The sequence below is a fragment of the Eurosta solidaginis genome, chromosome 5 (assembly GCF_040869045.1).
Source record: "Eurosta solidaginis isolate ZX-2024a chromosome 5, ASM4086904v1, whole genome shotgun sequence".
Classification (NCBI taxonomy): Eukaryota; Metazoa; Arthropoda; class Insecta; order Diptera; family Tephritidae; genus Eurosta; species Eurosta solidaginis.
The window spans coordinates 85,646,324-85,658,659 of record NC_090323.1 but is presented as its reverse complement, the minus strand read 5'-3'; the positions used below and the strand labels follow the sequence as shown (position 1 = coordinate 85,658,659).

The 12,336-nt window shown below is 39.4% G+C and overlaps 1 protein-coding gene across 6 annotated transcripts in view; it reads right to left on the bottom strand.

Annotated features, from left to right (window-relative positions):
* The window catches only part of cort (cortex), a 616,404-nt gene that overhangs the window by 334,420 nt on the left and 269,648 nt on the right, over positions 1-12,336 (bottom strand). For 5 of the 6 annotated variants that reach the window (XM_067787571.1, XM_067787570.1, XM_067787568.1 and 2 more), the window contains exon 4: positions 531-713. The exons of the other annotated variant lie outside the window; for it this stretch is intronic. In XM_067787571.1, the coding sequence (XP_067643672.1) occupies positions 531-713 (183 nt within the window). The remainder of the gene's footprint in view (positions 1-530; positions 714-12,336) is intronic. 6 annotated transcript variants of the gene reach the window in all.

The window sequence follows — 12,336 nt, the reverse complement described above, 5'->3', positions numbered from 1 at the left end:
AGGAAGTAGAGCTGCAGGTCACTTTCTGAGTTCTTCCAGCAAGGTAGCTAACCATAAGGTTAAAATGCTTTCGAAAAGTCTAAAAGGCAAAGAACTCCATCTTTATGTCGTCCATTATTTTTATCATAGCTGTAGAACGGCTGTGTTTAGGCCGAAATCCAGATTGCAGTGGGGAAATTAGTTTATTCCGTATTACAAAAGCAGAAATTTGCATTGCCATTAAGGATTCACACACTTTCGAAAAAGCTGGCAGTATGCTTATCGGCCTATAATCACTTGGGCTCGTGGCATTCCTCTTTTTTCGAATAGGTATTATGACAGCTTTTTTCCATTCCGTTGGAAAATTGCAGTTTATTTCTTAAAAAATATAAAATTAGGAATACAAAATTTTTTCACGCCTGGTAGCACCATATTTGGTAACTTCTACGCACTTTCTTACATTATAAAATTGTAGGCAAACTATTTCCCTCTTATTATCCGGACAGGTGCTCTTAGGAAGGGGCTCACTTAACACACTCAAAATATCCTACCTGGAAATTCGTTGGTCTTACATCCAATAGCGAGAAAGGTTCCAGCCGGAGAAAAAGCCAAGGATTTTATACTTTTGACATTAAATAACATGGTAACATCGTCGCACCGTTTCCATATGATGACATCTTGTCCAAATGATGCCACGATTTGTTCATTTACTGACCAGTCCACCATATTCGGATCTAAAGTAAAAAGTATTGAGGCATATTATGTTAAACTAAATAAAAAAACTTTGTTTGTAGTCCTTAGAGTTTAAGGGCTCAGCAAACAAAAAAAAAAAAAAACAATGAGGACAGCATTAGTCCGATCAACTTAAGTCCAGGTACATAAAATGGGAACTGAAGCTTGCGTTCATTACAAGGTTTTAGGCCATGAAATTCCCTACAAGTACTGTCTAAAATATTTTTTCATGCTCTCAACCGGAAATGGCGAACTGTTATCCAAATTTACATCATCAGTGATTACCCTGTAGAAATTCCGACATACCACTGCCATTATCTAGTTGCTGAAGACATTCAGCAATAATACAGATTTTGGGAATAAAAGACGAAATAATAAAAAACAATGTGCAGACGCCCGTCGGTAATTCAGATAACTAGCGGAGCACCTTATCGGAAAAGGTACTTGGTGTCAAGTGGTACATACCTTAAGTATGTTGGGGTTGATTGGCGATAAGTAGGAGTTCATAATAAGGAAGAATAAAGAAGTGGTTGACGAGCATGGGGCTGGAGATGGCTGGCAATAAGAAAGTTTGGTGAGCTCAAGCGGACTGTGGATTAGTTAGTCCTAACCACGGGCGCCTTTCTTGAATTATTATGGAGCAAACATGGACCCAAAACTAACATTTAAAGAGCATTTCAGATCGGTGGGAGAGAAAGTTTCTAAATTTAGTGGAGCCCTAACGCGAATGATGCCCAATATCGGCGGCCTAGGTGAATCTACCCATCGGTAAATGTAACAAAGCTCGATAATATTATATGCAGCACCAGTATGGCACGGTTCTAAAATGATCCACCAAACAATTTACTAGCAGTCTACTGTATTACTGCTATACGAATAGCAAGTATTTATCGAACGGTGCCCGACGACGAGATTCTTTTTTATTTGGAGGAGTCCCAGTAGATCTACTGTCAAGTGAAATGGCTTTGGAATCGGCCGACCTTCTGAAGATACCAATAAAAGTGCAAGGTTGCGAACAATAGTTAGGTAACAAGAACGGTGGGAAGAATCGAAGAAAGGGCGCTGGACCTTCTTGTTAGTTCGGGATATAGCGGAATGGTAGGGGTGGAAGCACGGTGAACTAAACGACAACCTAGCGCAGATATTGAGTGGGCATGGTTCCTGTCCACACTGTCCCACACAATTGTAAAACGCAGATCACGTAATGTTTCATTTCCTTAGATTTCACGGCAAAAGACTCGCTGTACACAGAGTTTTTGGAGAGGATCCTTCCAAGAGAAATTTAGTTCCACTTATACGGAGGGACATATATTGTTGAACTGTTGTGAGTAAAATGGCATTTCTAGTGATGACGCGATTGATGCATGCCGAAAAGTAGCGCAAAGATATGCGCATGTGAAGTAGTGGCGACTAAACTGCCGTATACTAATAACTTGCCATGGTGGATGGTGTAAACTTGTGGTATGAAATAAGGGATATGAAATATGAGAAAAATGAAATATGAAAAAGAGGGAGTAGTTCGATTTCCAATGTCTTAGCTACTGGTGACAAAAGAGATACTACAGGCTTTAAGCCAGTACCACCCTAGCCAGTTTCAATTTTTCAGAGATCCCAAAAATAGACAAAAAAGAGTTTGACAATATGCGCCAGCTAAGTGAATCCCTCATCGCCAAGGTGTTGTTTTCTCTGCTTCGTAATCTCTCCTATGGTTTCTTGTGCTTTTTGACGTATTTGCTCATAAGTGTCCTTGTTTCTACACTCTACATTTATAGCCCCTTTATTAATTTCTTTAACATTTCTGACGGGGTTATATTTAGGCTCAAACTTCTTTAAAGCTTCCTTAGTTTCTTTCACCTTTTTGTTAGTTCTTTGAATTCATAACAATCATGTTTTCATTTGCTTAACGGTCTGAGAAAATATCATACTCTAAATTACCGATAACTACATTACTCTTCTGAAATTCATTACCCACATGTGTATATTAGACCGGGTCGATTTGTATGGACGAAAGTTAACCGATATCGCGCCATCAATTTTTCGATAGGATTTGGGCTCAGAAAAAAAAGCTCCACTACGCATATCCAAAAAAATAATTTTCGAGCCTGCGAAATTTAATTTTTTTTTGAATTTTTTTGGACTTCGATTTTAAGGTTTTTTTCATGACCTACTAAAAAAATTTTCATATGAATACCCTGTCCGACCCAAAAATGTCCGCTAAAAACGTTGTCGCTAACAGTTTCAAAAAAAAAAAAAATATACATATCTATATATAATATGTGAAAATTTTTTAGTAGATCATAAAAATCAAAGTCGAAAAAAAGTCAAACAAATGGAATTTCGCAGGCTCGAAAATAATTTTTTTGGGTATGCGTAGTGGAAATTTTTTTTCCTGAGCCCAAATCCTATCGAAAAATCGATGGCGCGATAACGGTTAATAAATCGACCCAGTCTAATGTATATACTGTACAGTTTCACTTTTCATTTTATTTATTGCTCCAGAAGAGAGTTTAAATATGTAGGGATACTACTTTTCAATTGAGAACTCTTATTGACAAAAATTTGTGCAACAATTTTGTTCGGGACTTTCATCTTTGATTGCTCACATTTATTTATAAGGTGTTTAATCTCAATGAACTTTGTGCTCGTACCCGACAAGGTGCATTGGTTACAAAACCATTTTAAATTCAAATTTTGTGATATAATTTTTATCTCGTTTCTTTTTATGTTACTACATTTGATACTTGTTTTGTTTATTTAATTTATTCGGTTGGTGTCCAGGATGGTATTATGAGTATTTTTTCGTTGTTTACGCGTTTATATCCTTGGATATCATTTTCCACCCACTCAAAATTTTGTCAATATCGGCCTTAGCCGTCACAACTTCACCGACGCCTTTAAGCTGAGATGGGCGAAGAAATCTGGGTTTTTGTGCAATCTCCACTATATTGTATACCCCCCATTTTTTAAATAAGAGGTTTTTGTCATATCTTCCTCAACTTATCAGATAAAAGCTTCTAGTATAACCCAATGCTTTCGTATATAGCACATAATGTTTGATAAATTCGTACAGATCGGTCGTATATATAGCATATACATATGTGATACAACCGATTGTTCAGATAAGAAGCTTTCCTAGTTTCTGTCCCATTTTAACAGCTGGAAGTTTAAAATTTTACCAATGATTACGTATATGGCATTTATTATACATTTAAGTTAAGGCAGATTAGAAAACGAATAGTATTCTAATGTGTTTCTATAAAGTAGGAGATTAGAAGACGATTTGCGCAACTGTGAAAATTATAGCATTATCAATAAAAAGGGGACTTTATTCTCGATATCGAGAAAACGGATAGAACTCTAAACGTCGAATTCTAATTGGTTTCTTATAATACGAGGTGTGTTAAAAAACTGTAGGAGGGTGGAGCCGTGTGTAGAAGTCCACGAAAGTGGGGAAAGCTTCTGACCGCCACTCACCTGGGAATGGCCAGAGCGATTCTTTTGCATGCGGTTCAAGCAGCTCACTACCGCCGGTCGCTTGCGGCCAAGTATCCTCTGAGCTGATGTGAGAAGGCGACAACCTGGCTAGACCACTCTGACATAATAGGTTTAAGGGCTAGCCGGGGGAGATCTTATCGGCAACGTCTGTACATCTCTAGGTGCGGCTGCAAGCGGTCGTCTGTGTTGGAGCAAGCGGCTCGCTATATAAACGTGCAAGTAATATTTTCACCCCCGCTGAGCGGGTAGTGCGCTGGGCTTGGGACCCGCCACGTGAAACCATACTCCAATGAAATATAACAACAAGCCTCGCATAAATACACTCTCTATTGATGACGACCATGGCAAACGTTTGAAGGACAATGAATTGAGGGCATGCACCTCGAATGTCCGCTCCCTGAATGGGATTGGTGCAGATGCCCGGCTGGTTGATGTCCTCGTCAAAGCAAAATCTGACATCACCGCCATCCAAGAAATGCGTTGGACGAAGCAAGGAAGAAAGAAGATTAAAAATTGTGACATCTATTGGAGTGGCCATACGAATATGCACAGTTTCGGCGTCGGATTCGTGGTGGGAGAGAGACTTTGTCGCCAAGTGCTGGCGTTCACGCCTGTGGACGAGCGTCTCGCCGCTATCCGAATAAAAGAAAAAATGTTAATATATCATTCATCTGCGCCCATGCGCCGACAGAGGAGAAATACGATGAGGCGAAAGACACTTTTTATGAACAGTTAGAGCCCACATACGAGCGCTGTCCCCGTCATGATATAAAAGTCGTGCTTGGCGACTTTAACGCCAGGGTGGGCAAAGAAGGTGTTTTTGGTTCTGCAGTCGGAAAGTTCAGCCTACACAATGAAACTTCTCCTAACGGACTGAGGCTGCTTGACTTTGCCGGTGCTCGAAACATGGTCATATCCAGCACGAATTTCATGCATAAAAACATACATCAAGCTACATGGCTGTCTCCTGATCGAAATACTAGCAATCAGATCGATCACGTTGTGATAGACGGACGGCATGCCTCCAGTGTTTTAGATGTGCGCACGATCCGAGGACCTAACATCGACTCGGACCATTATCTCGTTGCAGCCAAAATACGCACCCGCCCCAACGCGGCTAAAATCAAGGAACAAAAAACACAAAGAAAGCTAGACGTCGAAAAGCTTCAATCACAACAGACTGCCAATGATTTCGCAACTCGACTCTCACACCTGCTCTCTGAGAGCACAACTCATCCTGAAGGAATACAGGAGCAGTGGGAGCATATCTCTAAAGCACTTCGTACTGCCGCCGAGGAGAAAATTTGTTACCGGCGGCCACGAAAAAACAGCTGGTACGATGAAGAATGCCGCGTTGCAACCGAAAGAAAAGACGCTGCCTACAGGGCTAAGTTAAATCGAGCGCGACTAGAGGAGTGTGTGAACGCTATCGTGAGTTGAAAAGGAAAGCGAGACGCCTTTTCAGGAAGAAAAACGCAGAAGCAGAAAGGCGTGAGTGCGAGGAGCTTGAGCTGCTAGCCACCAGAAATAACGCCCGAAAATTTTACCAAAAAATACGGCGACAGACGGAAGGTTTTAAGCCGGGGCAAACTCCTATAGGAATGAAAACGGCGACCTTGTAACTGATGTCCAGAGAGTGCTTAGATTATGGAGGGAATACTTCTCTGATCTCCTCAACGGAGGCAGCAATTCACCGCGCAGAGATGAAGAACCCGATCCCGCCATTGATGATGATGCAATATATGTAACCAGATTGAAAAACAACAAGGCCGTGGGCGCTGATGGATTGCCTGCGGAGCTATTTAAGTACGGCGGCGAGGAGTTGGTAATGCGCATGCTGCAGCTTCTTAGCAAAATATGGGCGGACGAGTGCATGCCCGACGATTGGAATCTAAGTATTCTTTGCCCAGTCCACAAGAAGGGGGATACTGCAAAATGCACCAACTATCGTGGAATCAGCCTTCTTAATATCGCATATAAGGTCCTTTCAAGTGTATTGTGCGAAAGATTGAAGTCCACCGTGAAACGGCTGATTGGACCTTATCAGTGCGGCTTCAGACCTGGTAAATCTACCATCGACCAGATTTTCACAATGCGCCAAATCTTGGAAAAAATCCGTGAAAAGAGAATCGACACACATCACCTCTTCGTCGACTTTAAAGCCGCCTTCGACAGCACGAAAAGGAGCTGCCTATATGCCGCTATGTCCGAATTTAGTTTCCCCGCAAAACTTGAACGGCTGTGCAAAATGACGTTGAGCAACACCATCAGCTCAGTCAGAATTGGGAAGGACCTCTCCGAGCCGTTCGAAACTAAACGAGGTTTCAGACAGGTTGACCCCCTATCGAGCGATTTCTTTAATTTGATGCTGGAGGAAATTATACTAGCTGCAGAACTTAACCGCACTGGGACAATATACTATAAAAGCGTGCAATTACTGGCATATGCTGATGACATTGATATCATCGGCCTAAACACCCGCGCTGTTAGTTCTGCTTACTCCAAACTGGAAAAAGAAGCGGTAAAGATGGGTTTGATGGTGAATGAGGACAAAACGAAGTACCTGCTGTCATCGAGCAAAGAGTCAGCGCATACGCGCCTTGGCAACCACGCTACTGTTGGCAGCCATAATTTCGAAATAGTAAAAGACTTCGTTTATTTGGGAACCAGCATCAACACTAGCAACAACATCAGCACTGAAATCCAGCGAAGAATCAATCTTGCCAATAAATGCTACTTTGGACTAGGTAGGCAATTGAAAAGTAAAGTCCTCTATCGGCGAACGAAAATCATACTCTACAAGTCACTTATCGTACGCGTCCTGCTATATGGGGCAGAAGCATGACAACAGCAGATGAAGCGGCTTTGGGAGTGTTCGAGAGAAAAGTTCTTCGAAAGATTTATGGACCTCTACGCGTTGGCGATGGCGAGTACCGAAGAAGATTTAATGACGAGCTGTACGAGCTATACGCAGACATCAACATAGTTCAGCGAATTAAAACGCAGCGGCTGCGCTGGATAGGCCATGTTATGCGAATGAAAGATGATGCTCCGGCCAAGAAAGTGTTTCTATCGGAACCCGCCTATGGAAACAGAGGTAGAGGGCGGCCTCCACTCCGTTGGAAGGACCAGGTGGAAAACGATTTAAACTCCCTTGGTGTGACCAATTGGCGCCGGTTGGCGGAGCGAAGGAGCGACTGGCGCGACTTGTTGGACGGCCATAACCGTTTAGACGGTTAAGCGCCAATTAAGTAAGTAAGTAAGTAAGTTCAAAAAGTGTGGCGAATTTTGAATTTTCGCGGGTTACGTATATTCGAATTTCGATTTTTTTTATGGCGTTATGTTGGTACTCATGTCTCTCACTTATGTCGACAAGCTCCGCCATTTTGAATGTTCACTTAATTGTTGACAGCTTCTTTGCTTGCACGTGTTTTGGCTCGTCTTCGATTTTTACCTATTAAAACAAAAATGGATCAAAGAACCTGTATCAAATTTTGTGTGAAAAACGAAGTTAAGTGCGCTGATGCATTCCGAATATTGACTGTGGCATACGGAGAAGCTACCTTGGACGTTGCTATCGGTGGTACAACAAGTTCTCAGAAGGTCGAGAAGATGTGAACGACGAAGACCGTGCCCGTCGCCCGAGCACTTCAACAACAGACGAAAAAATTTATGAAGTGAAGAAAATGGCATTGGCCAAAAAGATTTCCTATAATAATCCAAATCTAACTTAAATGAAATTTTCACTGACACTTATTCCTTCAGAATTTAGATCTGCGTTGAGTTATGAATGAGTACACGTTTTCTTCATAACAAGGATGCATTGTTAACTTAAGGTTTACGTTAAGCAAGAAATTTCAATCACTTCCGTTGAAACACTTGCGAGTGTTTTTGTTAAAGCAGTTACCAAAATAAATTTCATTCCGTTTGTTAGGCTTTTACACGGAGTGTGCTTTCAAAGCCATAGCATGCGTTCGGATGTGTGTGAGTGAAATTAACGTAAGGAGGCGAACATTTCGTAACGTTATCGAAATCGTTTCGTGAAGTTAATTTTGATTTTTAACACAGTTATATTAGCTTCACTTGTATGTATGTTTGTTTGTAACTCTCTAGGCTAGGCGCGCAAATAAATATAGGTAAAAAAATTTTAAAACCACCTTTTAAGTTATATCGAACTAAAAAGTTGAAAATAATTTCCAAAATAAGTTTAAAACAATAACTATCAAACTATATTTAATTGTTTGTAACTCTCCTTTGCGCAGCTGGCCAGAATTACAAACAAACATACATAATATAGTTTAAAAAACTTAAAAAAGTTTAAAATAATTTTCAAAATAAGTTTAAAACAATAATGAACGAAAAATATTAGTATTATTGTGATAAAAGCGTTGGAGCTTTGTGTCACATTTTTCGTATATCGAGCGGCGACGCTGTTTTCATAATAATACTAGTATACGGCCACCGTGGTGTGATGGTAGCGTGCTCCGCCTACACACCGGATGCCCTGGGTTCAAACCCCGGGCAAAGCAACATCAAAATTTTTAGAAATAAGGTTTTTCAATTAGAAGAAAATTTTTCTAAGCGGGGTCGCCCCTCGGCAGTGTTTGGCAAGTGCTCCGGGTGTATTTCTGCCATGAAAAGCTCTCAGTGAAAACTCATCTGCCTTGCAGATGCCGTTCGGAGTCGGCATAAAATCATGTAGGTCTCATCCGGCCAATTTGTAGGGAAAATCAAGAGGAGCACGACGCAAATTGGAAGAGAAGCTCGGCCTTAAATCTCTTCGGAGGTTATCGCGCCTTACATTCATTTTTTTTTATTTACTAGTATTTTCCGCCCATTATTGTTTTAAATTTATTTTGGAAATTATTTTTAGCTTTTTAGTTCGCTATTATTTAAAAGCGTGTTTTTTTTTAACATTTCTTAACCATATTTATTAACGAAGCGAAATGGTATCGTTTCGTTTGTTGAGCATCCTTGCTTCATAGTGCAAGTCAAATAACAGCATGTCAATAGCGTGTCAGTTTGCTCACTTTCCTTCTCTTTTTATACTCAGCTGAGCAGAGCTCACAGAGTATATTAACTTTGTTCGCAAAACGGTACCCCGTAACGGCATAAACTATCGAGATAGATATAGACTTCTATATATAAAAATGATCTGGGCGAAAAAAGAAATTCATTTAGCCATGTGCGTTCGTCCGTCTGTCCGTAAACACGATCACTTGAGTAAATTTTGAGGTATCTTAATGAAATTTGGTACGTAGGTTCCTCGGCACTCATCTCAGATCGCTATTTAAAATGAACAAAATCGGACTCTAACCACGCCCACTTTTTCGATATGGAAAATTTCGAAAAACCGAAAAAGTGCGATAATTCATTACCAAAGACGGATAAAGCAACCACACTTGGTAGGTGGGTTTACCTTATGACGTTGAATAGAAAATTAGCACCGCCCACTTTTAAAATAAGGTAATTTAAAAGTTTTGCAAGCTGTAATTTGGCAGTCGTTGAAGATATCATAATTAAATTTGGCAGGAACGTTACTCCTATTACTATATGTATGCTTTATAAATATTAGCAAAATCGGAGAACGACCACGCCCACTTAAAAAAAATTTAAGTCAAATTTTAACAAAAACTTTAATATCTTTATATTATATTAGTAAATTATGTCAACATTCAACTCCAGTAATGATATGGTGCAACAAAATACAAAAATAAAAGAAATTTTCAAAATGGGCGTGGCTGCGCCCGTTTTCATTTAATTTGTCTAGAATACTTTTAATGCCATAAGTCGAACAAAAATTTAGTAAGGGCATAGCTTCTATGACGATAACTTTTTTCTGTGAAAATGGGAGAAATCGGTGGAAGCCACGCCCAGTTTTTATACACAGTCGACCGTCTGTCCTTCCGCTCGGCCGTTAGCACGATAACTTGAGAAAAAAATCGATTTATCTTTACTAAACTTAGTTCATGTACTTATCTGAACTCACTTTATCGTGGTAATAAAAATGGGAGAAATCCGACTATGACCACGCCCACTTTTTCGATATCGAAAATTTCGAAAAATGAAATAAATGCCATAGATCTGTACCAAATATGAAAAAAGAGATGAAATATGGTAATTGGATTGGTTTATTTACGCAAAACATAACTTTGGAAAAAACTTTGTAAAATGGGTGTCACACCTACCATATTAAGTAGAAGAAAATGAAAAAGTTCTGCAGGGCGAAATCAAAAGCCCTTGGAATCTTGGCAAGAACAGTATCGTGGTATTACATATATAAATAAATTAGCGGTACCCTACAGATTAGGTTCTGGGTTACCCTGGTCCACATTTTGATCGATATCTCGAAAACGAATATACACATATACAACTAAGGGCCACTCCCTTTTAAAACCCTCATTAGTACATTTAATTTAATACCCATATCGTACAAACACGTTATAGAGTCACCCCTGGTCCACCTTTTTGGCGATATCTCGAAAAGGCGTTCACCTATAGAACTAAGGCCACCTCCCTTTTAAAATACTCATTAACACCTTTCATTTGATACCCATATCGTACAAACACATTCTAGAGTCACCCCTGGTCCACCATTAGGGCGATTTCTCGAAAAAGCGTCCATATATAGAACTATGGCCTACTCTCGTTTAAAATACTCTTTAATACCTTCCCTTTGATACCCATGTGATACAAACACATTCCAGGGTTACCCTAGGTTCATTGCCCTTATCCCTGGTTATTTTCCCTTATTTTGTCTCTAAAGCTCTCAGCTGAGTATATAATGTTCGGTTACACCCGAACTTAGCTTTCCTTACTGGTTTATATTAATTTTCACTTACTAATTTTACCTATGACTAATGGAAAACTGGTTTTGCAGCTACTAATATTTTCGTACAACTTCTCCCGATTTCTATTTTTTTTACAACACTCAGGACGAGCGACCATGTCGTACAAATAAACGATAACTGTGACAACATCGCATTTCTAGTGTTTCCCAAATCCTTCCCTAATCGATTTCTGACCTAGTGTTCGATTAGAGGTGCCTTTGAGAACTTTATTAGAATTCTAATGTAAAATCACAATATTTCTCCAACGTTATACATTTTTTTTGCTGGGCACACACAGCCGATTGTTCAGATAAAATGCTTTTCGTAACTTCTGTCCCATCTTAACAGCTAGAAGCTTCAAATTTCACGAAATGCTTACGTCAGTCGTAGTGTATAACGCATATCAAAATTAAAGTTGGAGAATAGTGGAGGCACACAATTTTTAGTACTTATTTAATGTGCAACAATTTCATAAGTGAAGATAAAATTATGCGCTCAGCAGTCCACATAAAGTTTAAGTGCATATGTATGTGTGTATGTATATAGATGTAAAAAACACAGCTTTTGTTATCTAAAAAATTGTAGGGATCGGTCGTATATATAGTATACATCCCAAACAACCGATTGTTCAGGTATGAAGCTTTTCGTAATTTCTGCCCCATTTTAACAGCTAGCAGGTTCAAATGTTATTATTGAGAATGGTATATATGTAAATATATTGTATATATGTAAATATATTGTATATATCCCATATAAACTATTGTTTAGATAAGAGATTCATGGTCATAGCTATCTTATGATATTTATCGAAATTGTCGCTTATACACATCTGTTCCGTATATATTACACATCTTATACAGCCAATTATTCGAACAGGAAAATATTGATTTATAATTTACAAAACGCCCTCAAAATACGAAAAACTACCTAGCAAATTCAAATGTGAAAAAACCTGTACCTTAAGCGACCCACGATTACCATATTGTAAGGAATTTACTGAAATTCCGCTTATTTCATACCTTCTACTAACGTTCGAATCATTACACTGTTGAATAAATAACTCCACTATTCAATAATACAAAATGGCCTTTATTAAATAACACTTCTACTGCTCACAGATAGCGTGCTTAAAACAAACTGAATGCTGATTGCTCAGATTGCTCTCTTTTATACTCTTCGATTTCCTGTTGTTGTTGTTGTTGTTGTTGTAGCAGTGCTTCGCCCCACATAACAGACGCGACCGATCACAAACTGTCATCAATATCCTCTAACGGGAGTCCAAGGAAACTTGCTGTTTCAA